This window comes from Vicugna pacos, chromosome 3 (genome assembly GCF_048564905.1).
Source record: "Vicugna pacos chromosome 3, VicPac4, whole genome shotgun sequence".
Lineage (NCBI taxonomy): Eukaryota > Metazoa > Chordata > Mammalia > Artiodactyla > Camelidae > Vicugna > Vicugna pacos.
In genome coordinates, this window is record NC_132989.1 from 80779749 (window position 1) to 80807423 (window position 27675).

Genomic DNA, 27675 nt, shown 5'->3' on the forward strand with positions numbered 1-27675 from the left:
CAAAATATATAAACAGTTCACATAACCCAATATCAAAAAAAGAAAACCTGATTTAAAAATAGACAGAAGACCTGAATAGCCATTTTCCAAAGAAGACACACAAATGTATTTATTGATACTATAAATTATGTTATCTGTCTGCAAGATGAATCAACTGTAGATGAGTTACTGTCAGTACCTACATCAATATAGTGTTATATGATACAAACCACTGTAGATGTTATATGCATCACTAACACTATACATCAAAAATGAAAATGTAAGGTGAAAAAGAAATTCACATTTATCTGCATGTATAACGATTCATGCATTGATGACAAAGAAGCAGCAACGTGATTGCTTCACCGTAGCTTAGTGCAGTTGATACTGTTTCTTCACTGTGGCCTAGCCTATACACTAATGAATGAAATATTATATCATTTTTATGGCGTACAGTATTACAGCTATAGTCTTAATACAGTATTGGAAACACTGTAATGCTTCTTTAAAAAACCACTTACCTGTGATGATAGGCTGATATGCAGTTTCTCCAATGATGAGAGAGAGACCCATACTGTGTACAGTAATATAACTCTTTGAAAGCAAAGTTATAAAACTTTGTAAGAGAACTAATACATTATTAATTTGAGATTAAATATCCCTCACCTTACGCCTACGTGGGGATAGGGTATCCACTCTATGGAAGTCTTGCACACAGTGTTCTACATGATGAAGACTTAGGTGATGATGATGGTGACACGAGAGTGTCTCCTACGGTTCCTCCTGTACAGTTACTAGATTTTCACAAGAGACACTCACACACGTATACATTAGGTAAGTTGATTAACTGTACCATACGATGATTATTTACTGTTCACCAAGTGCAAGCAAAGGATTATGAAGGTCTTTGTCCTCATCGTCTTCACACTGAGTAGGCTGATGAGGAAGAGGAGGAGGGAGTGGGTCCTGCTGTCCAGGTGGCAGAGGTGGGGGAGCTGGCAGGGAGGCCGGCACTCTCAGTGAACTTCACAGAAATACATCATAATTTCTGTTTGACTTTTTTGCTTTTCCATTTCTCTGAAAATGTTTCTATGTGATACCAGTCCTTCTTCCACCATTTGCTTTAGTTTTAGTGCCTGTATCATGGAAGGGCCCATGTCATAAAAGAAGTCAAAAAGCAGTCTTTGAATAATCAGAACTTTTCTGCCAGATTGTCTGATTTCAGTTTGTTTCCTGGCACTGCTGCTTCTGTGTCTTCTTCCTTGTGGTCTGGCACTGGTTCAGAAGGACTCATCTCCAGCAAGTCATCTTACGTTATCTCTGGCGTGGTGTCTATATTAGCACCTGGGTTTCTCCAAGAGCCATATCTTGAAACCCTTCAGTCTCCACCCTTTTTTTCTGGGGGGGGGGAGTCATATCCATAATCTTTTTAATGATTTCCTTGCTGGCTCTGTTGTAAATCATTTGAAGTCACACACAATATCAGGACACAGTTTTCTTCAGCAGGAATTTATTGTTTTGCGCTTGATGGCTTTCACAGCCTTTTCTGTGACAATGATGGCATCTTCAGTGGCGTAATCCTTCCAGACTTTCATGATGTTGTATCGGGGTCTCTTCCAGAGCACTGACAGTCCTTTTAATAAAAGTCCTCTGTGGCATTTTTAAAATCCAGAATAGGGCACTTTTGTCTGCATTAAAAACCTGCTCAAAAAAACCCCCAAAACAAACAAACAAAAAAACATGCTCAGGCAGATATCTAAGTTTCTCCTCAACAATTTTCCTAATGCTTTGGGGAAGTTGTCTGGTGCCTCTTGGTCAGCAGAAGCTGTTTCTCCTGTTGTCTTGGAGTTTTTTAAACCCAACATTTTTCTAAAATTATCAAACCACCCTTTGCTGGCATTAAATTCTCCAGCTTGAGATCCTTCACTTTCCTTTTGCTTTGAGTTTTCATAAAATGGCTTTGCTTTTCCTCAAATCATATTAGGGTCTGCAAGTATGCCTTTCTTATAGCAATCCTGCACCCACATAAAAGCTGCATTGTCAATATGAAATAAAAGGTATTTTGTAGAACGTGCAAGGTTTTTGTGCCTGCGAGATAGCTGCAGCAACAGCTTCATGAATTTCCTTTTCCTTTTCACCCTGGTCCTTACACTGGGTTCATTTATCCTGAAATGGTGGGCAACCATAGCTGCAGACTCCAGTCTACGGTACACATCAAGCAGTTCGGCTTTTTCTTGTCATGTCGTGACTTTTCCCTGCTTCTTGGGATCACGCCCAGCATCACTAGTGGTACTTCGTATGGGCCCTGTGGTGTTATGCCAGGTTTACGGCACTAAAAATGATGAAAAATACATGAGAACTGTGAGAGATCACTTTTTACTTTGAAACACTATTGACTGAAGAGACAAACTGCTCGTGCAGAGATGATTAGCATCACGGGGCATTTTCAGCAGATACTGGCAACGCTTGAGTTCACTGTTATAGCAACAGGAAGTAGCTATGAAATTATTACAGTAGGACCGTGTGTATGAGTTAGTTTTATGCAGTTTTGGTTTAATTCTGTATCCTTGTTTCTTCACGTTTCTCTCAACTGCAAACAACATCATGTACAGTCTATAAGAGTGCGTGTGTAAGTTTGGATAAATTTTAACTTTTTATAATAGATTTGTGTATATTTTATGGTAGTCAGTGATAAAACAGACTATTTTCTGCATATATTTTATGCATTCAAGATACAGCTGACTTTTTCTTAAATTTTTTTGATATTTCTAGGCTACACGGTTCATCTGCAAGTTTTTTCCAAACTGTTGCAAATCTCCAAAAAATGTTTCCAATACATTTGTTGAAAAAAATCTGCGTATATGTGGATGCACGCAGTTCAAACCTGTGTTTTGCAAGGATCAACTGTGATAAAGCTCGTGTGGGCACAAGTCAGTTCTTGTCAGTTAATCCTAAAACTGTAACTTTCTGAGAAAAGTGGGAACTTGCCATGAGACGCATGTTATTGTTATTATTTTTCATTGAAATGTATCTGCAAATCTCAAACTCCCAATTTATCCCATCCTACCCCTCTTCTCCCCTAATAAGTTTGTTTTCCATGTCTGCGAGTCTGTTTCTGTTTTGTAAATAAGTTCATTGGTCTTTTTTTTAGATTCCACATATGAGTGATACCATACGGTATTTTTCTTTCTCTGTCTGGCTTGTTTCACTTAGAATGACAATCTCCAGGGCCATCCATGTTGCTGCAAGTGGCATTATTTTATTCTTTTTTATGGCTGAGTAGTATTACTTTGTATGAATATACCACCACTTCTTTATCCAATTGAGACGCATGTTATAAGACTAGATTTATAAAAGTCATTGAAAGCGGGGTGTACCATCTCTCTGATCTCAGATATGCTTGCACACAAGAAGAGGGAGAGGCCAGACAAATGCTTTATTTTTTAATTAAAACAATTTTTGTGGCTTTATTTATTTGCTTATTTACTGAAGTAGTCAGTTTACAATGTTGTGTCAGTTTCTACTGTACAGCACAATGCTTCAGTCATACATGTACATACATATACTCGTTTTCATATTCTTTTTCATTATAGGTTACTGTAAGATATGAATGTAGTTTCCTGTACTGTACAGCATAAGCTTGTTTATTTTATATGTAGTAGTTAATATCTGCAAGTCTCAAACTCCCAATTTATCCCTTCCCATCCTCTTTACCCCAGGAGCATAAATTTGTTTTCTTTGTCTGTGAGTCTGTTTTGAAAATAAGTTCATTTGTCTTTTTTTTTAAATTCCACATGTAAGTGATATCATATGGTATTTTTCTTTCTGCAGACAAATGTTTTATGTGGGTATCAGACAGCATAGTTCACTTAAGCATTTTTATGCACCTGGCATCTAGACATTTCCCATTTGCTTGATAAATGCCTGGGTTCTGGCCTCCTCTGAGCACGGTTCAGTGTGTTTTGGGGTCACTGTTAATTAGGTCCTCACATGCTGTTCTTCCCTGTCCTCCTCCCTTCCCGCCTCCCTTTCCTTCCTCAAGCATCACAAAGTGCCTGCCACACCTGTACCTGGCATATTTGGATGAATGGCCCTGTCTTCAAAGAGTTACATTTCAGTTAGGAAGACAGATAAATCAGAACTCATTGTCACAAATGCCACTATAAGGATGTGACCTCAGCACTCTAGGAGGACCAAGGAGTCACCTCTGCTTGAGTCAATCAGAGGTGACATTTGAGTTGCATCTTGGTGCATCAACAGATGTTTGCCAGGCAAGGAAGGGGGAGAGGTCAATCAAAGTGGAGGGAATTGCTGACGAAAGTAGTCATCATACGTGAGCTGGGAGGACGTAAGAATAGGTTGAGTGTCATACCCAAGGAGTGGTGGAACATAAGGCGGGGAAAGAATTTGCTTTTATCTGTGTACCCCACACCCAGCCCAGGGCCTCGTGTTTATTGAGAAGCAAGTTCAAAGGCTAGTAAGTGGGAGTTCCCTTTCTGCTGGGAAGGTGTTAAGCAGTAATTACCCACCTCTGCTCCTGCGTGAAGGTGGCTCAGTCCTCTCCCACCCAGTGAGCTGTGGTGACATGTACCGCGCGCTCGGTCACGGGCTCTAACAACACAGGGTTGGGAGTGAGCAGGCCTGGCTCGAATCCCAGTTCTCCCACTACCTGTGTGATCTTCGGCAAATTGCTTACAGGCGCTGAACCTCTGTATCCTCATCTTCAAAGGATGGATGCTGACATGCTTGTCTTGAGGATCTACTGGTTACCTAGATGGGACTTAGGTATACATCTTAGGTTTGCTAGGTCTCTGGCAACTTCTAGCATGAAAACTGAATGTGCCACTTGTGGGAGAGACAGTGGGAACACGACAGACAAGCTCCTTGCCCCGGTGGAGCCTACACAGCGGACAGGTACATGTTCTCATATCTTGGGTCCCACTGGACTGGTGTCAGCAGACTTGTCCTGTACACGGCCAGATGGTCAGTGTTTGTGGGTCAGACAATCTTGGTCACGTCTGCCTGCCTGCTGTTCGAGAGGAAAAGCAGCCATAGACCATCAGTGAATGGCCTGGCTGTGTTCCGGAAGAACTTCATTTATTAGAGCAGGTGGTGGGATGTGGCCCTCAGGCCACAGTGGCTCACTCTTGCACTAGACAAAGTTTCTTGAGTGCAAGAACTATTACTAGTTCTTATGTCTCTGTTACCTAGTTACTTCTGTTACCTAGTGGTGACTCAAGTGTAGCAGGCACTTAAATTGTTTGAACTGATTTGAAGTCGTCACAGAGAGAGTGCAAATTAGTAGAAGATTCTGTTTGGATCCTCTGAGAAGAGAAGATGCCAGGATGGGACTAGATGTGCCCGCATTATGATGCCAGGGTTGGGGGCATCCTGAAAGGATAAAGGAAAGGGAACATGAGCTGGGGGTAGCCTTCAGCCTGTGATGTAGGTCTGACCTCTTTGAAAGCAGAGTCGGAAAGAGGAATCGGGTAGGAAGGGCTGAAAACCACGGGGTGCAGGTCTGAGAAGGTCTTGGCCAGGCTGATGCAATGGGGAGTCCCTGGGCGAAGGTTGCCTTCTGGAGGTGTCCCATGTCTTCTGGTGGGACTGGCCTTGCTCCGGTGCCCCCACCATGCTCACCAGTGTGCTGAAGAAGCCCCAGGGAAGCGGGAAAAGGCCAGCAGCTAGAGGCTGGAGGCTGTCCTGGAGGCTGTCGCTTTGCAGGGAGGTGTGAGCCACGCGCCTCCTTGGCCGGCACGATCCATTCCTTACTCTGCACAGATCTGCTTCTCTGCATGTGTTCATGGGCCTTCCTGAAGCCAAATCTAGGAGGTGGAAATTACTAGGAGGAACACAGCCTCTGGCGCTGTAGCTGGCCTCATGGCTGCACCTGGTGCTGATTCTCTCCTTTCTCCGCTCTCCAGGGTAGATTCCCCCACCCTCAGCTGTCACCTTGGCAGGCTTTCAGTTGCTGGCCTAGACGTTGCCCCAGAAGTTCATTCTGAGAGTCTGGACCCTTGATAACCATGCATCCCCAGGCTTGATACTTGTGCGCATGCCCACTCAGTTACGGCGGGATGAGGGAGTACAAGAGGTGCACGGGTGTCCTGCCTCCCTGTCCCTGGTCTGGATCACCTACCCCTGCCATGCAGGGGTTCTTCTTCTTAACTGCTGCTCCCTGCCACTTTTGTCAGGAGTCCAAAGTGCCCCGCTCGGTCCCCTGGCAAGAGCACTTCTCTTTTGGGGACGGGGCTTATAGCTGCAGAGCCCAGGGCTGTGGGTCATTGGGGAGGATGGTTAAGTAAGGCTACTCCTGCCTCTGTCCCTTGATTCCTGGGACACATATTCATGTGAATTCATGTGACACACGTTCGTGTGGACACAGCAGTGTATAGAGCCCTCCGACTTAATTCATATACTATCCCATTGTCCTGTATGTCCAGGTATTGTGTCTTCCAACTTTTTTTTCAAAATTGTTTTGGCTATTCTAGTTCTTTAGCTTTTTCATATAAATTTTAGAATTAATTAATTAACTTACTTATTTATTTCTATAAAAATTTCTCTTGAGGTTTTTGAAGGAAATTATGTGAGATCCATAGATCAGTTTGGGGAGATTTGATAAAATTAATGAAACTGGGTCTTCCAAATCATGAACATGGTGTACCTCTCAGTTTATTTAAGTTTTTAATCTCTCAGAAATGTTTGTAGCTTTAAGTGTATGTACGCTGCTTATTTTTTTTTTTTAGATTTAGATCTATGTAGTTTATGTTTTATTCGTGCAGTTATTGTGGAAGTAATAGGTGGTAATTTTCTGTGATCTTAGATCTTGTGCATTTCTTTTTTTTTGTTATAGGTATTTAATATATTTTATTCTATTGCAAATGGAATTTATTTTCTAAATACTTATTGCTGATCTAAAGTAGGAGTGTCTTTCAGGTAAGATAATACATCTCCTGTAGTTAAAAATACTCACTGGATCCTTTACTCATAATGGAATCTTTCTTGATACAGAATACGGAATGATTTCTGACCTTGTAGTTCAAAGAGTTCCTTAGTTTGTCAGGTAGCTGCTTCTACCTCATCTCTCATTCTCCTTCCCTCAAATACTTTAAGTTCCTGATACACCTTTAAGCAGTATTGTGAGGTGTAATCATTAGTTTTTCAGCATTTAAGTGATATGGTACTATATACCACTATTGGGCTTGAAAAGTATGTTGAATGGGCATATGTTACAGAGCATAGTGAAGCCCAGCAAAATACTGTGAATTTGCCTGACCCATGAGTTTCTGAGAAATAGCCATCTCAGAGAGATCAGCTCCTGTAATCATTACTGGGCTGTTTATTTTATTTTATTTATTTTTTTAATTTAAAGGCTTTAGGCTACTAAGGCAAAGAAGCAGACTGGTAAAAGCTGTAGATGCCAGTTTCTGCAGATGCTAAAGGAAAATTTCTAGCACATATTGTGGAAAGGACTTTAAGTCACGTGTCTTCTGTCATTTGAGTCAAATTTATTGATTTATAAGCTGTATTTTCCTTGGAGTTTAGATGCCCTAGAATATTTTTATTGATTGATTAGGTAATAATTTCTAGTTTGTTTCAAGTATATTCATCAAAGGACAGTAGTTCTGGTATAGATTATTTTTTAATTGCAGTTTTCTAACCAGTGTTTGGCAGCAGAGGTGGCAATAGGAGACCTGGGTGGTTTTATCAGATGATTAGCTGTGGCCAGTTCCTTTTATGGCCTCAAATTTTTCACTGTGCAAGTGTAGAGTTTGTGCTAGGTCATTTTAAAGCGGATTTTATAATTTTGGAATTCACGATCTTGTTAGGATTACATTTGTAATTTTTAAAGTAAAGACAAAGTTGCCCACTAGAGGGAGCTCTGCTCCAGTTACTATAAGCTGTGCTGCCTTGAACATTTATTGACATGTCTTCTTCGCGCACGTATTAAGTATTTCTTTAGGTTACCCAGTTACCAAGGAGTGGAATTAGTTTACGGAATACGTGCATGTTGACATGCGCATGTTCAGCTTTACATGCCAACTGTTTCCCATAGCGAATATGCTAATTTTTCAGTGATAGAAAATATTTGGTACCGACTGACATGAAGTTTTGCCAATCTGTTAAGTGTGAAATGCTGTCTCATTGTAATGTTATTTTGAATTTCCTTGATTACTGATGGGATTAAGTATCTTTTATTATGCTTATTTATCATTCCTGTTTCCATCGCTGGATGCCTGCTTCATGTCTTTGGCCTTTCGCTATAAGATTTTTTTTTTTAAATAAATCCTTAGGCGTTTTAGAAAGTATATTCTGGATATTAATTCTTAGTCAATTATATGGATTATAAAAGCTCTCATTTCTTTCACTTTATGGTGTCCGAATGAACAGAAAAAACTTTAATTGTAATGTCAGTGAATGTATCAGGTATTTTCTCTATACTGTGTGGTTTTTATATCTTGCTTAAAAAGAATTCCTTTATTTTCCAAGGTCAGAGAGATATTTTCTTATATTGTACCCTAGTTTTATGGTTTTGCCTGTGATTCTTGTTCATGGTGTGAACTTGGGATTTTTTTTGTTTTTGTTTTTTTCTTGCTGAAAAACAGATTACCCCAAGCTTTAGTGGCTGGAAGCAACCATATTTTACCTAGCTCATGGTTCCTGTGTTAAGCATTTAGAAAGAACTTAGCTGGCAGTTTGCCCCTTACCCACATGGCATTATGTAGGCTAGAAAATTCACTTCCAAGATGTCTTCTTTCTCTGCTCACAGACGTGGTGCCTTTGTGCCCCTTGGCCCCTTTCTCCTCTACGTGAGCTTTTACCCTCTAGGGCATGTCCACATGGGTTGTGCTTCTTGCAGCACGATGGTCTTAGGGTAGTTGCTGTTACGGGTTGTTGGCTTCTATGTCCCAAGAATGAGCATCCCAAAAGGAAAGTATTTCCAGTAGGCAAGAAGAGGAAACAGCCAGGTGGCTAAGATCTGTAGACCTCTGCCTGGAATTGCTGAAGTATCACTTCTGCCGTGTTCTATTTGTTAAAGCAATCACGGGGCTCATTCACATGCAAAGGAATGGAGAAATTACCTCCTCCCGTTGATGAGGAGTGTCAGAGTCACATTATGGAAGAAGCATATAGAGTGGGAGATATTGTTGTGGCCATCGTTAGAAAATTCAGTCTGACTACATCAGCAGTTGTTTGCAAACTACATTCACCTCCTCTGTCAAGACTCCCAAAACTCATCCCACAGCGGCATCGCATATAGCAATTCGTTGCTCATACATAGCACTTCTAAAATGCAGTTGAACATAAAAGTCTGTCACTGATTAGGGCACATTCTGCTTCCTGGGAGTGATTCTGTGTGGTTCCAGGCTGTACCTCTGAACTCCTGGCTCTGTATTTGGAGTCATTCTGGCCCATGATTGCAGTGGCACAGCTTCTTCAGACGCATCCTGCTTATAGAAGCCTGGGATTCTTGACTGTTCTTTTAATTTTAAATTGTGTTTTAGTCAGAGTGGATGGTGATTCTGTTATTCCTGTTATCTTAAAAGTGCTGTGGCTTTTCTGTGAATCTTATTGTGCTTCAATCTATCAGACAGAAGTCGCACTCATAAATCTCTTTGAGACAGGATCTCCTCTGCCTTGGGCTGCTTATAAGCCGGCTATGGTGCAACACTCCTAAGATTCTTAAAGAACTGTCTTCAAGAAAGTTACTCGGTTAAATCTTCATGAGGTTATAGCAAAACTTTTATATCCAGACACTTGTGACAATCTCGAGACAATAGTTTACTAGAAACATCATGAATTTGGTATTTGTTATAAGGCCCTTTTTAACTCTGAGAACCCTTTGCTGGGAGAGATTAACAATGAGAAATTGTTTTGTTTTTTAATCATCAGGTCATGGCTCCTTTGTATTTCTTCTAAATTCTGCTTAAAAACTGAAAAGTTCCTTTTTAGTTATTTCCCTCTGTCTGTATCTTGTTATTGAGACTAAAAGAGACGAGTTGTCACTTTCAGCGTTCACCCTGGAAAACCCCTTAGCCAGATCCACCTTTTGTGTTTTCCTTGTTAGTGCAGGTGACAGTTGTAACCGAGCTTTATGCCACTATGTGCCATACGTCTTGCCCCAACCTCCAGTAACAGCTTCCTCACTGTTCTTCCAGCCTCCACTACAAAGTCTCCCTGAGGCCCGTCAGGCCTGCACGCACTGCGGGGCCCTGATGCCACACGTTTTCCTTCCGGTTACCTGTTGTTGTATCACAAAACTACGCCCAAACTTAGTGCCTTAAAACAATTGTTGTAGTTCTTACATAATTTTACAGGTTGGGAATTTGGAAGGGCTCAGCTGGACGTTAGCTGGGGCTGCTGAGGCTCAGGGATCCGCCTCCGCCAGGACTTCTTCATCCAGAAGTCTGGAACGTCGGTGGAACTTGACCTCAATTTCTTTCCACACAGGGTCTCATCTTCTGGAGCCTCTTTCTGTCGCTTAGGGGTCTCACAGCATGCTGGGCTCAGGGCAGTCACACTTACATGATGGCTGGTTTCCAAGAGGGAGCTTGGCAAGAATGAGTGATACGAGAGCCAGAGTTCCAAGAGGTGGGAAGGAAGTTGCGGGCCAGCTCGAGGCTAGTGCCCAGAACTGCCACACTGCCCCCCTGCCGTCTTCTGTTCACCATGTCAGCCAGAGAGTGCTCACCTTGGCTCAGGTGCACCCTCCCTCTTGTTAGGGTAGCGGCAAGATCGCGTTGCAGGAGTACATGTGGGTGGGAGGTAACGTTGCAAAACATCTTTGGAAGTGCAGGCGGCCACAGGGATGCAATTGCATTTTTTCCCAAATGGGTAACCAACTGGACTGGAACTCTTCATTAAACAGTCTGTACACTATCCTTGATCTGTAATGTCTGTTCTGTCATAAATCAGGTTTCTAAACCTGTGTGTATTTGTTTTAGATCGCCTGTTTTCACTGATGGTTTTCACCCGGGGGCCATTCTGCAGGGGACATATCTGTAGACGGTTTTGGTTGTCACGCTTGGGAGGGGCTGCTGTGAGCATCTGGTGGGTAGAAGCCAGGGACAGCCCTAAACTTCTGACGCTGTGCATGACTGCCCTCCACGGGAAAATTATCCAGCCCGAGTGTCAGCGACGCTGAGGCTGAGAAGCTGTGGTCCATGCCGTCAGTCTTGTCCTACCAACTTACTTAGCCTTGATGTCTGGTAGAGCATATCTTCTTTCAAGAATGTCCTGATTATGTTTGATCGCTTGCATTTCCACATAACTTTTAGAATCAGTTGATCATGTTTCATGAAAAACTTTGTATTTTGACTGGAATTTCATTGTAACTATAGCTCTTCCTGAGGAAAATTGACATTTTGTGATACTGAATCATCTTATTCACTAACATGATATCTCTATCAGTTTAATTCTTTGATGTCTTTTAATAAAATTTCATAATTTTCTCCATAATTTTCTTGTAAATCTTTTGTGCAAGATTTGCCCTCTTGGCCAGTTAGCTATGATGATTTTAATAAGCTGTGTTCCTCTTTGGGGCCTTAATTCCCCTAAGTGAAAAATGTGACATTTGAACTAGATTATCTCTAACAGACTTTCAGGGCCAAGATGACATGATTAAACGTTAGAATTAAGTGAAAAACTTTCAGTGCACAACATACAGGCGGTCCACTAGAGGGAGCGCTTCTTCCTTTCATCTCGGACCAGGTTGCCGTCTGCTGGGAAGACACCACATCAGCTGCTGACCTGGCTGGTGCTATGTAACAAAGACCGTATCTTCTCAGGGCCCAGGGAAGTAGGGGCTCCCTGGTGTCTCTTCAGTCGCAGTTCTCCGCGTAAGAAATTCTGCTTTGGTCTTTGGGAGATATTGCTTGTTTCTGGTTGTGGGACTACAAGAAACATATTTTGAACCTAGGAGGAAATTTATAGATCATCCAATTTAATTCCTTCATTTGACAAGGGAATAAATTGTGATTTTGAGACACTTTCACTTTCCTGAGGACATACAGACAATTTGTGAGTGAGCCAAGGATGGAACTCAGGTTCATACTTTTCACACCATAGTTGAGGGATCGGGAAGGGAAGTAAGCAGTAGGGCGGGTGGGGGCAAGGGTTGTGTTTAAGTTTTAAAGGACTGAGAAGCAGGTGGTCTGTGAATTCCCTGCAGTTGTATGCAATATTATGTGAATGTGCGTGCGTGCGTGCGTGCATGCGTGTGTGTGTGTGTATGTGTCTGTTTGCATACATATGCTATAGTCTGGCTGGAAATAGGACTTTTGCTGTGACTATTGGCTTCTAAGAAATCGGATTGAACTTCAGTAAGCCAGCCTTTACTTACAAAGTAGAATAATTTTCACTGGCTTTAGAGATTCATTTAATTTATATTTTGGAATCACCTGGAAATACCTGCCTTGGTAACTTAATTACCGAAAATTTAAGCAGTCTTTCAGTTTATCTTTAATTTGATTTAATGATTTCTAGACTGCATTTTTTTCTTACTGACTCAAAACTGACTTTTCCAATAAAATGCAGTTATTGGATGTTCTTGTCAGAGAAAATGAAATTCAACTTTTCTCTGTTAGTCATCCTTTGTCAAGTCTATTGTGCCTGTTTTTAAAATGTCTCTCCATAGTACTCTCATTGTTTATCATTCTCCTGGTTCACCCTGACACAGACTTCCCTTGTAAACTGTAGACATTTTAAGATTCTTTATTTCTCGTATTGCCTTATGAATAAGGTCTTTATAGCTTATGGGTATCACAGACAAGATTTTAAGCCTTGATTTTGGCCTAAATAAATAAAAAGTGAAAATAAAAGTCATTATCTATTGAATTTCGTGTCAATTTTAAGAACTAGAGTTCTTGCATTTTTTTTGTTATTGTTTTTTTCCCCAACACAATGCAATGTATCCCTTTGCAGCAAGCTAACAGAAACAGACCCTCTGAGGAAAATGTGTATTTAGTGACCTCTGTTGTTCTCTATCAGGTATGGTCTAGACCAGTTCAAAGAGAGTTAGATTGTAGCTTTGGCTTCTATGTGTTTGTCCAAGGAGGGATGATGTTGATACCTAGGGGAGATGAAAGCAGAGAAGAAGCACCAGAAGGCAGAATAAGAACACTGGGAAGCATTCTGTCTCCTCCAAAATGGATTTTTACACCGAAGCTTCAGTCTCAGTGTGGCTGTTCAAGGGAAGGAGAATTAATCTTTATCAGGAATAGTTATGAACATGAACATTAGGCCAAATGGCTTTTGTGCTAATGTTTGTTTCCTCAGCAAGTTTTACTGAAGATTTCTCTATCGGTAATTTCTGTTTGCATTCTTAGCATCTGTAAACTTCAGCTGGAGTTGTGAGGCAGTGAGGATTTGAGCTGGGTGGAAGAAGTGGCTTCCCCAGCATCCCATTAAGGACATCTTTAATCACGAAAATTGAATGATAGGACAAGGTTTGCTTACTTATCTATTAAAAAATGTGTCACATATTTGATTCCTGTTTCTCTTCATAAATGTTATTTGATGAGCATAATGAATGGTTTTAAAAAATCATATATTATTGGGTCTATTTAGATGTGTGTAATGGTTTAAGTATGAATTCATTATCTGAAGTTTGGAATTACATAAATTCTCAAGAATACAAGAAGTGGGGGCTGTTGTTAAAATAGCTGTGTCTCCCACTGACTGCAATAATAGAGATTTTCTTCTTGATTTTTAGATTTCCTCCTTCCTCACCCCTGAAACCATATCCAAAGAGGCCCCCATATCAAAAGGAGGTTATTAAATTTCCAGAATGGAATGACCCCCCACCAGGCACTTCTCAAGAGAACATCCCGGTGAGGCCGGTTGTGATGGTAAGTGTCATTATAAGAGAGGAGGACAGGCAGCAGGAGAGATAAGAATTAGTCTGTGAACCAGCAGGCTTAGTCCACTTCTTTCTGTGGTCCCCTGCGAGCAGTGGTCTGAAGACAATATCTTACGTGTCAGTAGCTGAGAATAACAAAGGAAGACTGGCTTTTGCATTTCTTCGCACTTGCCTACTGACACTTTGAATATATGGTAGCTGTTTTCATATGTTTAGACTGAGCAGTTTTCTGTTAAAACTCCCTTATAGTTTCCTTTTCCTTTCTGTTCTGTAATTTGCTCTTCTCCCTCTTGGTCTCCTCTTCCTGAACTTTGTTATAATTATTTCCAGTTGAAAGTACGAAGACTGGGGCACGGGGTATTGTGGAGTGAGCCCTGGCACAGTATATGAACAAAGGGAGAGTCTGCTAATCTGGGGAAATCTAAGCTCATTGTAGAATAAACTGCCTTTTTTGGAGTGTACTTTTTCCTTGAAATGTCTCCAGTAGAAGACTACCAAGATTGAGATAATGCAAAAAAATAAAATGCAGACAAAAACTTTTATATGGCAGTTTTTAAGAATTGTACCAACATCAGTGTTTTAAGTTAATCTATTATAGAGTGAGCTTATCCAGTTCATATGTTTGCAAAGATATGATGTAAACATTTTTAGGCAATGTAATTGAAAGAAAAAAAATTTTTTTTTTGCTGAGGTATAGTTGATTTACAATGTTGTGTTAATTTCAGGTCTACAGCAAAATGGTTCAGTTATATATATTCTTTTTCAAATTTTTTTCCATTATAGGGTATTATAAGGTATTGAGTATAGTTCCCTGTGCTATATAGTAGGACCTTATTGTTTATCTGTTTTATATATAGTAGTGTTTATCTGTTAATCCTGAACTCCTAATGTATCCCTCCCCCTGAATTTTTTTTTTTAAAGAGGTTGTATTGTATCTCAGTTTGGAGAGAGTAATTAACTAGTTTAGGTTTTATCAAAGATAATTGAAGAAAAAGAGTGATGCCAGTAACAGAAATGGAGGACTTCATATGAACTTACAGATTTGTGAGGGACAGTGATGAGTTTAGTTTTAAACATGTTTGAAGATAAAGGTAGATTGTATTAAATGGAAGTGTCCAACAAGTGGATGGAGATAATAGATGTGGAACTTAGATGAGAGGTCACATTTAAATGGCATGAACATGTTCATTCAATAAAGGTCTATTGAGTGTCTGCCGTGTGCCACGCAGCGTGCTGGGTGCTACAGGTACATTAGTAAGTGGTACAATTTTTCCTCCAAAAGGGCTCATGGTCTAGTGAAGTCTGTACAGTGAGGTTATTAGAAATCAAAAGTGGAACCACCCTGAAAGAGAGAGCACGAAGAGTATTGGAGGATCATTTAATTCATTACTAATGAGGAGAACTTAGTTAAGGTCTAGCTGATAGTTCCCATGTTCAAGAAAATTAAGATATAAGCTCCATGAGGTCAGGTTCATAATTTTGAAAATCTGTGTTTAAACTCCTAATATGACCCCATCAGGAGAGTGGTGATTCAACAGACATGTTTTCATTATAAGGTCACCCAGTGTTTTTTACACAACAGAGATGAAGTCCCATATTAAACTAATGTGTATACATCGTTGGTATAATCACTTCCCTTTTCTGTTCTCTTTGGCCCTGGCAGTTGTAATATTCCCGGTGTCACTCTGGGAAGACCGGGTGCTCGTTGGCACACTTTCACGCACCAGTGAAGACGATGATGTCTTCTCTCTTCTGTCTTCCATTTTCAGTCTCTAATTTTTCAGGAGCCCTGAAGTGATATGCCAGCATCTCGGATTCATCAGCCATTTCCCCCAAAGCTTGTCACGTCCCTGGTGGTCTGTCTGTGTGCATATTTCCGGTAACATTGCTCTCACCTTAGCTTGTACTTCCCCTTCAATTAAGTGGTGGAGATTTGAGCTCCTCACTTGTTCTAATTCCGCTAAAGCTTGGGCTGCTGCTTCTTGAGGACTGTCCCGAGGAAGAGCGACAGTGCAGGACCTGTTTGCCCCACTGGACCTTGATGCGGGTTTTGGATTGAGGAGGCTGAGTGTGCATGTGCGTTGATGGAGACGTTACTAGACAAGCAGTCCATCTTCCTTGGGGAACTGGAGCGCATCTTTATTTCTTCCACCTGCTTCCCCTCTTTCTACCTCTGCCTCCACTCGGCTTGTGGGTTTTTGTTTTGGTTTGGTCCTATCTTCTCTCTTGCCTAGACGTTATATAAAGTAAAATGAAGTACAGCAAAAAAAAAAAAAAAAGTATTGCGTTTGCTGAGGGGTGGGGTAACACGGGGAGTCCCAGCATGGCCTCTGGAGACTGACTGCTGAATCTTGGCTCCTCCCTTTACTACCGGGTGAACTTGTTTCTCAGTTTCATTCACTGTGTTTGTGTCACGGTTTTCTTTTTGGTGAAAGTGGGATGATAACACCCCACTGGGGTAAGGTAGTTGTGAGAATCAAGTGACTTCATATTTGTGAAGTGTTGGGAATGGTGTCTGACACGGATTTTCGGTAAATGTTAACTACTATTACTATTATGAATGAATTTAAGATAATTGTTTACAGTCAGAGACAAAAGAGAAAAATTACTCATAAGATCATCAACAGAGAATTAATATTAACATTTTTGTTGTGTTTTCTTTTTCCCATGCATATTTTTAACACCAAAATGAGATCATGCTGAGCTGTTTTGTAGCCTAAATTCTTCACTTAGAATATTGTACTACTGTGTCCATTTTTTCATGGTATTAAACATTCAACACCATTTTTAATATCTGCATCATGTCTATAAAGTATCCATTTTATTTATCCAGTACTTTACTGTTAGATATGTACCAGATTTCTAATTTTTTGGTTTGTGTATAAACAATGTATTAAGAAGTATCTTTACAGATAAATAGTTGAACCTATTCATGAATATTTCTTTAAGATAACTTTTAGAAGTGAATTTGCTTGGCAAATGCAACAGCTGGTATTCCTGCCTTCAAAAATGGAAACCTAATTTAGATACTTAAAACAAATTTACAGAGCCATGTGGCCTTCAAATTTCTTTTGCAATTCAGTAAGTCTCCAAAAAAACAAAGCCAAAAACCACATCAGAAAACAACTTTCCAGCTCATTTTTTCCCCAAATTTATTTTTCTGCATTGACACTTGTGCAAAAAACTATTATAGAAACTCTTCATAGATGACTTCTTATATGTTTTGCCCTTAAAAGTTCAAAGTTTTTTTCTGTGATTACCAAAAGGAAATTTAAAGACTTGTGTGTAGAAAGAAGGGAGACGCTAAGAATGTCAAATTGGTAAAGCTCTGTGATTCTGAGCAAATTACTTAACCACTCTGGGCTTTAGTTCTTCTTCCTGCCATCCCCAGCTGTCTGTGGAGCTCTTGTTTCCCTGCCTTCTTCAGATGCCTAAGATCTGGGGGCTGCTATCTAACATTGTACTTACTTGATCTTTCCTCATGAAAAATAGAGAATTCTTGAAAATAATAGACTTCATTGCTATTTTAAATGATTACTTAATTTGGACAGTGTGTGAATTTGGATAGATATTCCTCAAGTTAATTTTGAATTAATAAAATTTTACTTCACTGCTCCTTCACTGATTAGGTAGAACACCCACTAATGTCATGCTTATTGCCTTTGCTCTTTTGCAATTCTTGAATATTCATTTAAGATATGACTTGATTTTTAAGAGCCGTGCTTTATTACTCTGTGGTCTATGCAAAGAAAGTTAGTTTATATTTCAAATTCTTATTTTAAATCAAGTTAAAAATAACCAAATCAAGGAATTTGTCATAAAATCATACCACTATTGAAATATTCATTCTCTCTCTCTCTCTCTCTCTCTCTCTCATCCCCCCCTCCCCATTAGAATTCTGAGTTGTGGTTCAAGCGTCACAGTATTGCCATCGGAGAGGTGCCGGCTTGCCGCCTTATCCACCGTAGGCAGCTGACAGAGGCCAACGTGGAAGAGATATGGAAGTCTGCAGCGTTATCCTAGTATGTGCATTTGACATGAATGAGGTCTTTTAGCGTTTTTTTTGTTTTCTATTTTGCTTCTCCACGACTCTCTACATATTTAGTTTCCTGAAATTATGTATAAAAATCTCAGCTTTGCATTACTTGGAGCTATGCTGCTTAGCAAACGTAATTTAACTGAATTCTGGGAATTTTCTATTGTCATCTATATAACAGTTAAGAATAGAGCTTTAAAAGTTCTTAAACTTTTGGTTACACTGAAATCTTAAACTTAATGAAACTTATAATGGAAAATTTGGTGTCCTAGATATTTGATGTACTAATATAGGTAATTAAAGTTAACAGTGTTATAGCAAGTTTTTTTTTTCCTCACAAAGATGTACTAGTGTCAGTTTCTCACTGTTGGGTAAGCTAGTTCTTGTTATAATTTTACTTAGAAAGTCATTTTCTTTACATTCAAGGTGTTACGTTTTTAAATTAGTGAAGCAATACATTAATGACAAAAGGATCTCTTTTAAATTTGTTTTATATAACTCAATTTCTAGCTTTTTTACCCCATGAAGATTGGGTGAAATGCACAAAAACAGTGCATTTTAAAGACAGATCTTTTAAGATAAACAGGTTTATACTGTATAGCACAGGGAAATATACTCAATATCTTTTAGTAGCTTATGGTGAAAAAGAATATGAAAATGAATATATGTATATCCATGTATGACACTGTGCTGTACGCCAGAAATTGACACAACATTGTAAACTGACTAAACCTCAATTTAAAAAACAAACAGAAAGATTGATCTTTTACACTGTCAGTTCTTGGGCAGATAATAATTTTTTTAAACATTTGTTTATTGAGTTATAGTCATTTTACAATGTTGTATCGAATTCCAGTGTAGAGCACAATTTTTCAGTTATACATGAACATGGTAATTTTTTAAAAGTAACCAATTTAATGATTATTTATCTTTTCAGTTTACAGAAAATTCTTGGCCTGGATTCCTTAGAAGAAGTGTTAGACGTTAAACTTGTCAACTCCAAGTTCATCATCCATAACGTGTACAGTGTGAGCAAGCAGGGAGTTGTTATCCTTGATGACAAGTCAAGTAAGTGCATAAAAGCCACTTTGTTCCCGGCTGACCCAATACATTGGCTGCACAGGTCCACCAGCTTCTGTTTGACAAACCCTACATAAGTTTAGTCCTCATTACATATAGCCTTCTCTCACTTCCTCAGACCTTTGAACTAGTTGTTTGGATTCAGGAAATGCCATAGAAAGATGAATGTCCAGGAGCGAAAGCCTCAGCAAGGTGCATCCAGGGGCTGGTTCAGTGTTAGCCACACCAGGCATTAGGTGGTTCTGTATCAGCACCAGAAAAATCCCTTAATACCTAACAGATAGCTGTCCTCATACTAATGGCCTGTATTAATATGTCAGCAGAACTTTCTTGCCTTAAAACATTTTGAAAATTGAAACGTGTAAAATACTACTTATATTAGACATTAGACATAACAGAATTTACCTTTTTTTTTCCTTAAGGTATTTGGTGAACTTGTTTCACAGATGCATTTGATGACTCATATTTCTGCTTTTTCTATTTTTTTCTTTTCCTTCTATAATTCTTAGGATAATTGGCTTGTTAGTTTCTTTCTTTGGAACCAGCGATCAAAATTCTTCTTTTCCCTAAACTTTAAAAAGTGCATCCTGTCTTTAGAGAAATTTACAGGCATGATTTATATAAGCACGTGTTGTAACATTGCTGCTAAGGAAACATTTTCATCTTTTAAATCTTCTGATACATAAGTAGGTGATTTGTGATTAGCAGGTATGTTTCCTATTACTTGGGCAAGTATCATTCTTATGATACTAGCTGTGTCTGTAATGCCTTGAGTTATATGCAGTTGAGTAAAACATCTTTTTATTTCTCTTTTTTTTCCTGCAGAAGAACTTCCTCATTGGGTACTGTCAGCTATGAAGTGTTTGGCAAATTGTAAGTACTAATTATCGGTCAGTTTTATGAAATTAACAAAAATCAGTGCCCTGAATTATAAAATATTTTTGCTCAATGGCCTGAACATTGATTTGACCCCTGTGAGACTGGCAGTTAATTGTTTGGGGACTGCTGTGCCCAGTGATAAGTTTGACTTAAATTTGACTGACTTAGTGAAAAGGCTGAGTTATAGAACATTTTAAAAGAAATTTCGTGCTTCTGTTTTCTAGTGGATGTAATCACACTGCAGATAAAGTCCACACTACTTCTGACTGCTTCATCATAGGAAAGAATAATTAGTAATATTGGACATAACGTTGTAATAGATAACTGCTTGTTAACAGTTTGTAGGCTTTTATTCCTAAAACCTATGTTTTTATTCCTAAAACATGTATTCCTAAGTATGCCTTATATTTACGTCATCCGTTTATTCAGCAGGTCCTGTCTCCTACTGGCTTTTTATAGGACATTAGTTGAGAGAGATGTTTTTAGAAGACTAATCTAATTGGTTTGCAGTATGGTTTGGAAGGAGGAGAGCCTGCGTGCAGAGAAACCAGAAAGGCTGTTTCAGCAATTCGGCTGTAAGATGAGGGGGCCTGGACCAGGGCGGTCCCCCTGAGGTCTTTCACAGGTGGATGAAATCTACTTCATTTGGTATCATAAACACAGTGAAGAAATGAGTTATTATGGTACCTTATTAACATTACCATTTTCCTGAGATTTTTTGGAAGGTTTAACCTAAAGAAGGGATTCTAATGGTTAATGGCTTAACCCAAACAAGTGGGTTTAATGAGAAGAATTCTAGTTATTCTGATAATGGTGATATTTGGTCTGTGGAGTCTTTTGAATCTCAAAGGTCACCACAGAGAGGTAGTTTCTTTCTTCCTTTTTGGGTAAGACTAGCATGTACAGATATAGGTGTATAAACCCTTGAATTAGTAGGCTGTGAATTATTAATTTAACTGATAGTTTTGTCTGACTATAGAATGAAGCTAAAATAACTGTTCAACTCAACTGTGGGTGGTCTCAGTGGTAATATATAGAAAATGATTACATACTGTCATCCTGAATACAAATAGCAGTATTAGGATGTGTGAAGCCCAAAGTTCTCTGTGTTTAATTATTAAGATTTTCATTGGTTTTGGGTTAATATTTTGGAACCACTGAGATGTAGAGTCCTATGGTTTTAGGTCAGGGGAGTGCTTTTTATTCTTGATCAATCATTTGAAGTAAATTAATTTGAATTATATCTTTGGCCAGAGTTGGCAATGACAAAATAGAAAGTATAAATGACCCAGTTATGAATTTTTGGAAAACCAAGGATTTGGAAGTTGATTAGCTGGGAATGAGTGGAGGAAGCCAGTATAACAAATCTAGGCTATAATATGTTGTTAAATATATATTAAGGTGTGGTTATGACGATGAATTTTAATGGTGATCAAAATGTAATGAAGAATATAATTTTCCCTCACACAAGATGTATACATAATGCCACAAAACTTCTGCAGAAAGGTTAGAATAACTGGAATTGCTAAGCAATAGAGAGGGAAGATGTGAGGACTGACTTAGTAATGTTGTCCATGTATGAGGTGGTGTACGTTAGGTGAAAGTCCTTGGGAACAGGTACCCATCTCCCATGTATCAAGTGCAGTGCTGTCCAGATGATTGACACACCCACAGAGATGCTTATTTATATGTCAAAGAAAAAAAGGTGGCCACAGGGCAAGGTCAGCCTTTTGAATAGTTTTATAAAATTAATTTTTCCAGATTGTCATTGGCCCCCCCAGATTTACTTTGGATCTGTCAAAGTCATGGCCTATTCCTTATCTTCCTTACCCTTAATGAGTCTAGGTTCCATTACAGTTGTCCAGTATGAAACAGAAAGGATAGGCTGATTATATGAGATTTTGAAGGCCTCTTGCTGCTTTTTGTATTCGTTTACTGCTCGTCTCTTTCCTTTGAGCCCATCTGCATTTATTGCAGACCACAGGCCTGGGTACTTTCATTGATGGCCAGCCTCAGAGTTGGCCACAGAATGAGGGACTGATGCTAAATAAATACCAAACCAGTGTTTTTTTCTTCTTTGTGAAAAAATCCAATAAAGAATGGATGCAAATAGTTCTTTTCTAGAATTTTTCAGGAATACCATTTATAAAAACTAGATTTAAAAGATATTCTGGGATGGACCTAGAGATTATCATATTAAAAAACTAACTCAGACAGAGAAAGACAAATATCATATGATATCACTTATATATGGAATCTAAAAAAAATATGAATTCTATTTACAAACCCCAGACTCACAGACATAGAGAACAAACTATGATTACCAAAGGTGAAAGGGCAGGGAGGGATAAATTAGGGGCTGGGATGAATAGACACACAGTACTACATATAAAATAGATAAACAAGGACCTACTGTATAGCACAGGGAACTATATTCAATTTCTTATAATAACATATAATGGAAAAGAATCTGAAAAGACAAAAATACATGTATGTATATGTATAACTGAATCACTTTGCTGTACACCTGAAAATAACATTGTAAATCAACTACATTTCAATAGAAAAAAATTCTGAAATTCAAGATGATTGAGAAACAAAAGATCTTAGAAATACGGCCTCCTCTCATAGGGCTCTCTATCTACTGGCATTTTTAGTGAAACCTTTTTTTGTTTGTTTTTGCATATTTTTAAGAAGAATGATGAAATGTTCACAAAGGGATCTGACTGCTTAGAATGAACTGCATACTTATCCTTGGATGGAGTAATCCAAGGCTATGTATATTGCTTACTGAGACATAGTAAACTAATTATTTCCACTGACTAAGTTTGGGGTATTTCAGAAGAGGAAGCAAGTAAAAATGTTTGCGGTTAGGTTAACAAGGTACCACACAAGATCTTTCATAAATTTCATTATTTTAATCAATCAAGTTAAGTTATTTTATAAGAGGTATATAGAACATTAAAAGGTCAGAGAATTTTTAAGGAGATCAACAAAAAGCCATTTCACAGTGTCCCAGTGGCTTGGAAATTTGCAGGCCCAGAATGCTTAACTGTTCTTTGTCGGATCCTTTCTCTTTAGTTACAGTGATTGTGCAGGGAAAATTTCCTTTAGGTTTTCCCTGCTGCTTCGTTTGCTTTCCCAAGGGTGGAGATCTGTTCGGGTACAGTTGCTGGTCCTGTGCGCTGTGGGCCCAGAACTGGCCAGTGCGGTTGTACCATTTTCCTTCCATACTGTGATGGAAGAAGGCGGGGCTGGCTCTGAGTTCCTCAGGGAGCCACTCGCCAGTTCCCTCTGGCACCGGCAGCTCCAGGTCGGCTCCCCATTGGCATTGTGGATCATGTGGTCTGTGTCTGAATTGTTGGGGACGTTGGCTGCCAGCTCTGCAGAGGGCTAAGTGTCTCTTGTTTCTCTTTGGTCCCAGATACAAATGGACCTTTTCCTCACTTTTTCTGTGCTTTTTTGGTTCCTTGGTTTTTCCAGGCTTCTTAGAGTTACTTTGCAATATGACATTGCTTGATACACTATCCTTTTTTTTTTTCTTAACTTTTTTTTTTTTAGCAGAAACATCAGTTTGTTTTTGCTTTAATGTTATTTTAGATTATCATTCTGTTTAATAAAAATTTATTAAATGCCACTCTTCACTCAAGAGCATTGTTGACTCAATGAAACCTAGAATCATAGATCAAAGAATTGAATAGGAACTTAGAGATCATCTTATCCAGTTTCCCATAGTCTCTGTTTAAGCAGCTTCCCCCCCCCCTTTTTTTTTTGGTGATAAACTGTCTTTTGATGGTTGGGGATCAAATGGAGAGTTTTTAATCAAAATGAATGATAAGACAACAATGTAAAATTTTCAGAGTATCTTTAGGAGAAAGTATACATTCTTATGAGTCTGAAATAGTTTAGAGGCTGAAGGTGATTATTGTGCTCAACTCTGATTTTAGGATTTTATAATATAGTAATGATGAAATATTGACAATCTTTAAAATTTGCTTTATAGCTTGTCTATTACATATGTAATTTAATTATATTGGTTGACTGTGTCAAGACTAGGAAAATATTGAGTATTTTAAAGAAAATTATCATGGTTTACATTTAATAATAATGCCTTTCAGAAGGACATAAAAGAAAGAGGGAAATGGAAGTAAGCCAGTGATTTTCCTGGCTTGTTGTTTTGTAATAGATTTCAGTTTAGATGTAAAGCATATTTGTGTAAGCAAAATGAATGTCTGTTTTCCCCATGAAAACTTTTCTGATCTTGACTCTGTATATACCACACATGTGCACAGAGACTAATACCTAGAGGTAATTGTTCTATTAATGTTTCTTTCTTTTTTTTAACAGGGCCTAATTGTTCAGATTTGAAGCAGCCTATGTACTTAGGATTTGAAAAAGATGTCTTTAAAACAATAGCAGATTACTTCGGTCACTTGAAAGAGCCTCTGCTTACGTTTCACCTTTTCGATGCCTTTGTCAGTGTATTAGGTAGGTTGGAATATAACAAGTGCACATCTTCAGTATTGATATTGAATCTTTTCATTTTTCACCATCTTGAGGCTTCCATTAGCCTAACTTCCATAATGTTTTTGAAATAAAAACTGATGGGTTGCCTCGGAGTCCTGGTCTGTGAAGGAGGAAAAGAAAATGGCTAAACTCCTGTTATGAAACTCCAATACAGACCAATAATTTTTATTTCTTAAGAAAGAAGTATGTTCTATGTCATTTTTGTTCCAAAAAGTATAACTTCATTGGTAGAGAAGAATGTAAATTTGACAATTACTGTTCATGAGTAAATCTACTACTGTGGCTATGACTTCATGAATAGTCAAGTGTGAGAGATGTATTTTCATTTAGAAGTCTAATTTCTTTTTATAAAAGGAACACGTTTTTGTAGGACTGTCTGTTATTTGTGACATGTAAAATAAATATTGTAACTATTGTCTATAACTTGTTGCTGTTTCTCACATAGACTTCTACTGCATAATTTACACTGTCAAAGAAACATGGTAAAAAGGGAAAAAAATCAAGATTATTGCTATAGGTCTTTCCGATATTGTCCCTTTCTTCCTGGAAATCAGATTCTACTGTTGCTGTCGTGACTGATCCATTAAGTGTTACTGTTTTCTTGTCAAAAGATTTGCTTTAGTGACAAGATCACTGTGTGGGTTTCGTGCTCTGTTATGTAAGTTTCTAGGAATTAGTATACTCTTGGTTTTGAGTATTGTGGGGTTCAGCAGTCCTTGCCTTCCCATCTCTTCATTTCTTTCCCTCCTCTTCCCCATCTCCTTTCTTATTTTCTTCTAACAAAATCAAGTATCAGCAATATGTGAGGAAGGTACCTGCTCTCTTAGCATGTCCTTACGTTTTTAAGATTTCATAGGGTTTCTGATAATAAGAAGCAAAATAGAACAATTATAAATCATGTGCATAAGAGTGCGTTTGTTTTCAGAGAGACCGGTGTCGGGAGCAGATGAAAGCCTGTTACTGTGTTTTGAGACCGCTGGGTCTGCTTGGTATTTTGTTTTCCGCCAGGGAGGACTGGGGGCTTATGTACTTGGGAGCATCCTGCCTAATGATGAGGACTTGCTGTTGTGTAATGTGCATAAGGACTAGTTGAGTAGGTTCTCATTATAGCTGCTTAATGCCATTATGGCACTGGTAAAAGAAGAATTCTAAAGACAGAATTAAAAACCACTTCTTAGACATTCTTCTCATTTTTCATTTTCATGTTTTATGGTAAAATGACCTGATTTGGAAACAAAAGAACTTAGAACTTAAAAAAAAAACCAAAATCCAAATTCCAATTTGAATCAATTATATTTATAATGTCACTTGTCTGTTCTGGCCTAATTGTTCATTTTGATCTCAGCTAGGAATTAAAGCTGGCTATTTCCAAGTTGATGTTAGAGTCAGCCACCCTCTAGAATATTATCTGTAAAAGGTTTAAGGTGGAAAGTGATGGATAGAATGGAGAATTTGTTGCACGTAGGTATCAGCAATAATAGACAAATGTGCGTAGATGGTGACATATATTAACCTTCCCCGATCCAGTCCTTCGCAAGTGAATGTATTTGACACACCCTGTATGGAAAACCATAGTTTTTAGATCTTTATGTAAAGAAAGAAGAAAGAAGAAATTCTTCTAGATTATGGAAGGCTATAATTTATTTATATGAATGAAAAAGATTATCTAATATTGAAGCCCTGTTAGAATCTGTGGGAAAGGGTATCATACCTAGGTATGTGAAAACTAGATGTGTGGGTTGAATCCCAGGAGGAGATTGACTCATTCCTTAAACCTTTTGACAACTTTGATTGGAATAGGATACCCTTAGATAAAGCACTTCACAGAAGGTCATCGGTCTACTTTGTGTAGAAGCTAACTCTGTAGCAATTTGAATGGAAATGATTTTCAGTTTAGTTAATGAATTTCTTTTGAGGGTTATTCCTTTGCTTCTAGCATGAAATATTGCTAGCTCGATGCCAAAGCTGTGACCCTGAGAGCAGTTAGTCACTGATACAGGAAACAGGGTATCAAAGAGTTCTTGAAGAAAAAAAATGAAAGAAAGACATTTTTGGAGGTTTAAGACGTATTCTCTACTTACAGTTTAAGAAATGGTTTACTTCGGCTCAGCAGTCTGACCTAGCAGCATAACTGCCCATAGTAATGAATCTTTATTTCCAAAACGTCAGTTCCTTGTGTTTGGATCAGAGTCTGGCTGACTCTGGAATGCGGAGAAGGAGATAGTGTAGCATCTCTCACTCACACCTCACACACGCACCCTGGAATCCATTGAGCTGTATAGCTTGTGGTAGGTGAGCATAGTGAGGAAACGAGGAGGCAGATAAGCACAAAAGGGCATGGCAGCAGGGAAGAGTGTTTTGGAAATATGGGTGGCTTGTGTGTTGATTTATAATGTTGGAATCTGAGATCCTGGACTGGTGATCTGTGGGCGAAATGTGGCTCATAGATACACCTGGTTTAACTTGTGTGCTTTAAAAAGAAAATTTAATTGTCAGACTTTAAGAAGCAGGACGTTCACATAAGAATTTATAGTTTTGGCTTCTTTAAAAATTAGAAAATGTGGCAGTTCTGGGCTTGAGTTTCCAGTGCTGTGGCTGTGTAATAAGTGCCTCCACTTGAAGGAGCCAGTGCTTCAGGGACGTAAACTCCAAGCTGCCTGGTCTCCAGTGCGCCCCGTTGTTCACTCGGCCCCCTTTGCTCACTTACTCCACTTACCTGCTCCTGTAGGAAGTGAGCTTGCGGCTCCTGGTTTATGTGCTAATGGGCTGGGAGACTGACACAGCTGCTCTTTGCTGTTCCCTTTCTCCTAGATGTTTAGAAAACACCCTTGCAAGTCACTAGACTCGTTATACACTGGATCATCTAAGTCAATAGGTTGAGAGCTCCTCCTGTGTTTTTTAACCTAGAAATATCTGTAAGGTTAGGTTTTCCTTTCTTTGGATCTTTTGTACAGTGAGAAGAGATCCTCTGGGGCTGTGTACATCTTTGCCTTGTTACCTCCCTGCACTCCTGTGCTGCAGGCTTTCTCAGGGTCCTTTATCCCATGGCAGCTCTTTGGGGAAAACAGTTCTTTATTTCAGGGGCTGCCTAGTTGGTGCACTTGACCAGACAGAGGGCTCTTGCCCCCATTAGTCCAGAGTTCTTGCTTGTGGTGCTCTCTGCTCTCAGGGCCCAGGGCTTATGGCCTGAGCTTTTAAAGATACAGATGGGCCAAGGTAAGGATATGGAATCACCTCCAAATGTACTGACTACTGTTATGTCAAAATTGTTGGAATAAAGTAGAGCTATATACTTCTTAAAGATAGAAGCTTG

At 39.0% G+C, this 27675-nt stretch overlaps 1 protein-coding gene across 2 annotated transcripts in view; it reads left to right on the plus strand.

The window, feature by feature from the left end:
• Nucleotides 1-27675, plus strand: part of DEPDC1B (DEP domain containing 1B) — a 65716-nt gene that overhangs the window by 22716 nt on the left and 15325 nt on the right. For both annotated transcript variants that reach the window (XM_072958642.1, XM_072958643.1), the window contains exons 3-7: nt 13694-13829; nt 17735-17862; nt 18814-18944; nt 19782-19829; nt 24183-24323. In XM_072958642.1, the coding sequence (XP_072814743.1) occupies nt 13694-13829; nt 17735-17862; nt 18814-18944; nt 19782-19829; nt 24183-24323 (584 nt within the window). The remainder of the gene's footprint in view (nt 1-13693; nt 13830-17734; nt 17863-18813; nt 18945-19781; nt 19830-24182; nt 24324-27675) is intronic.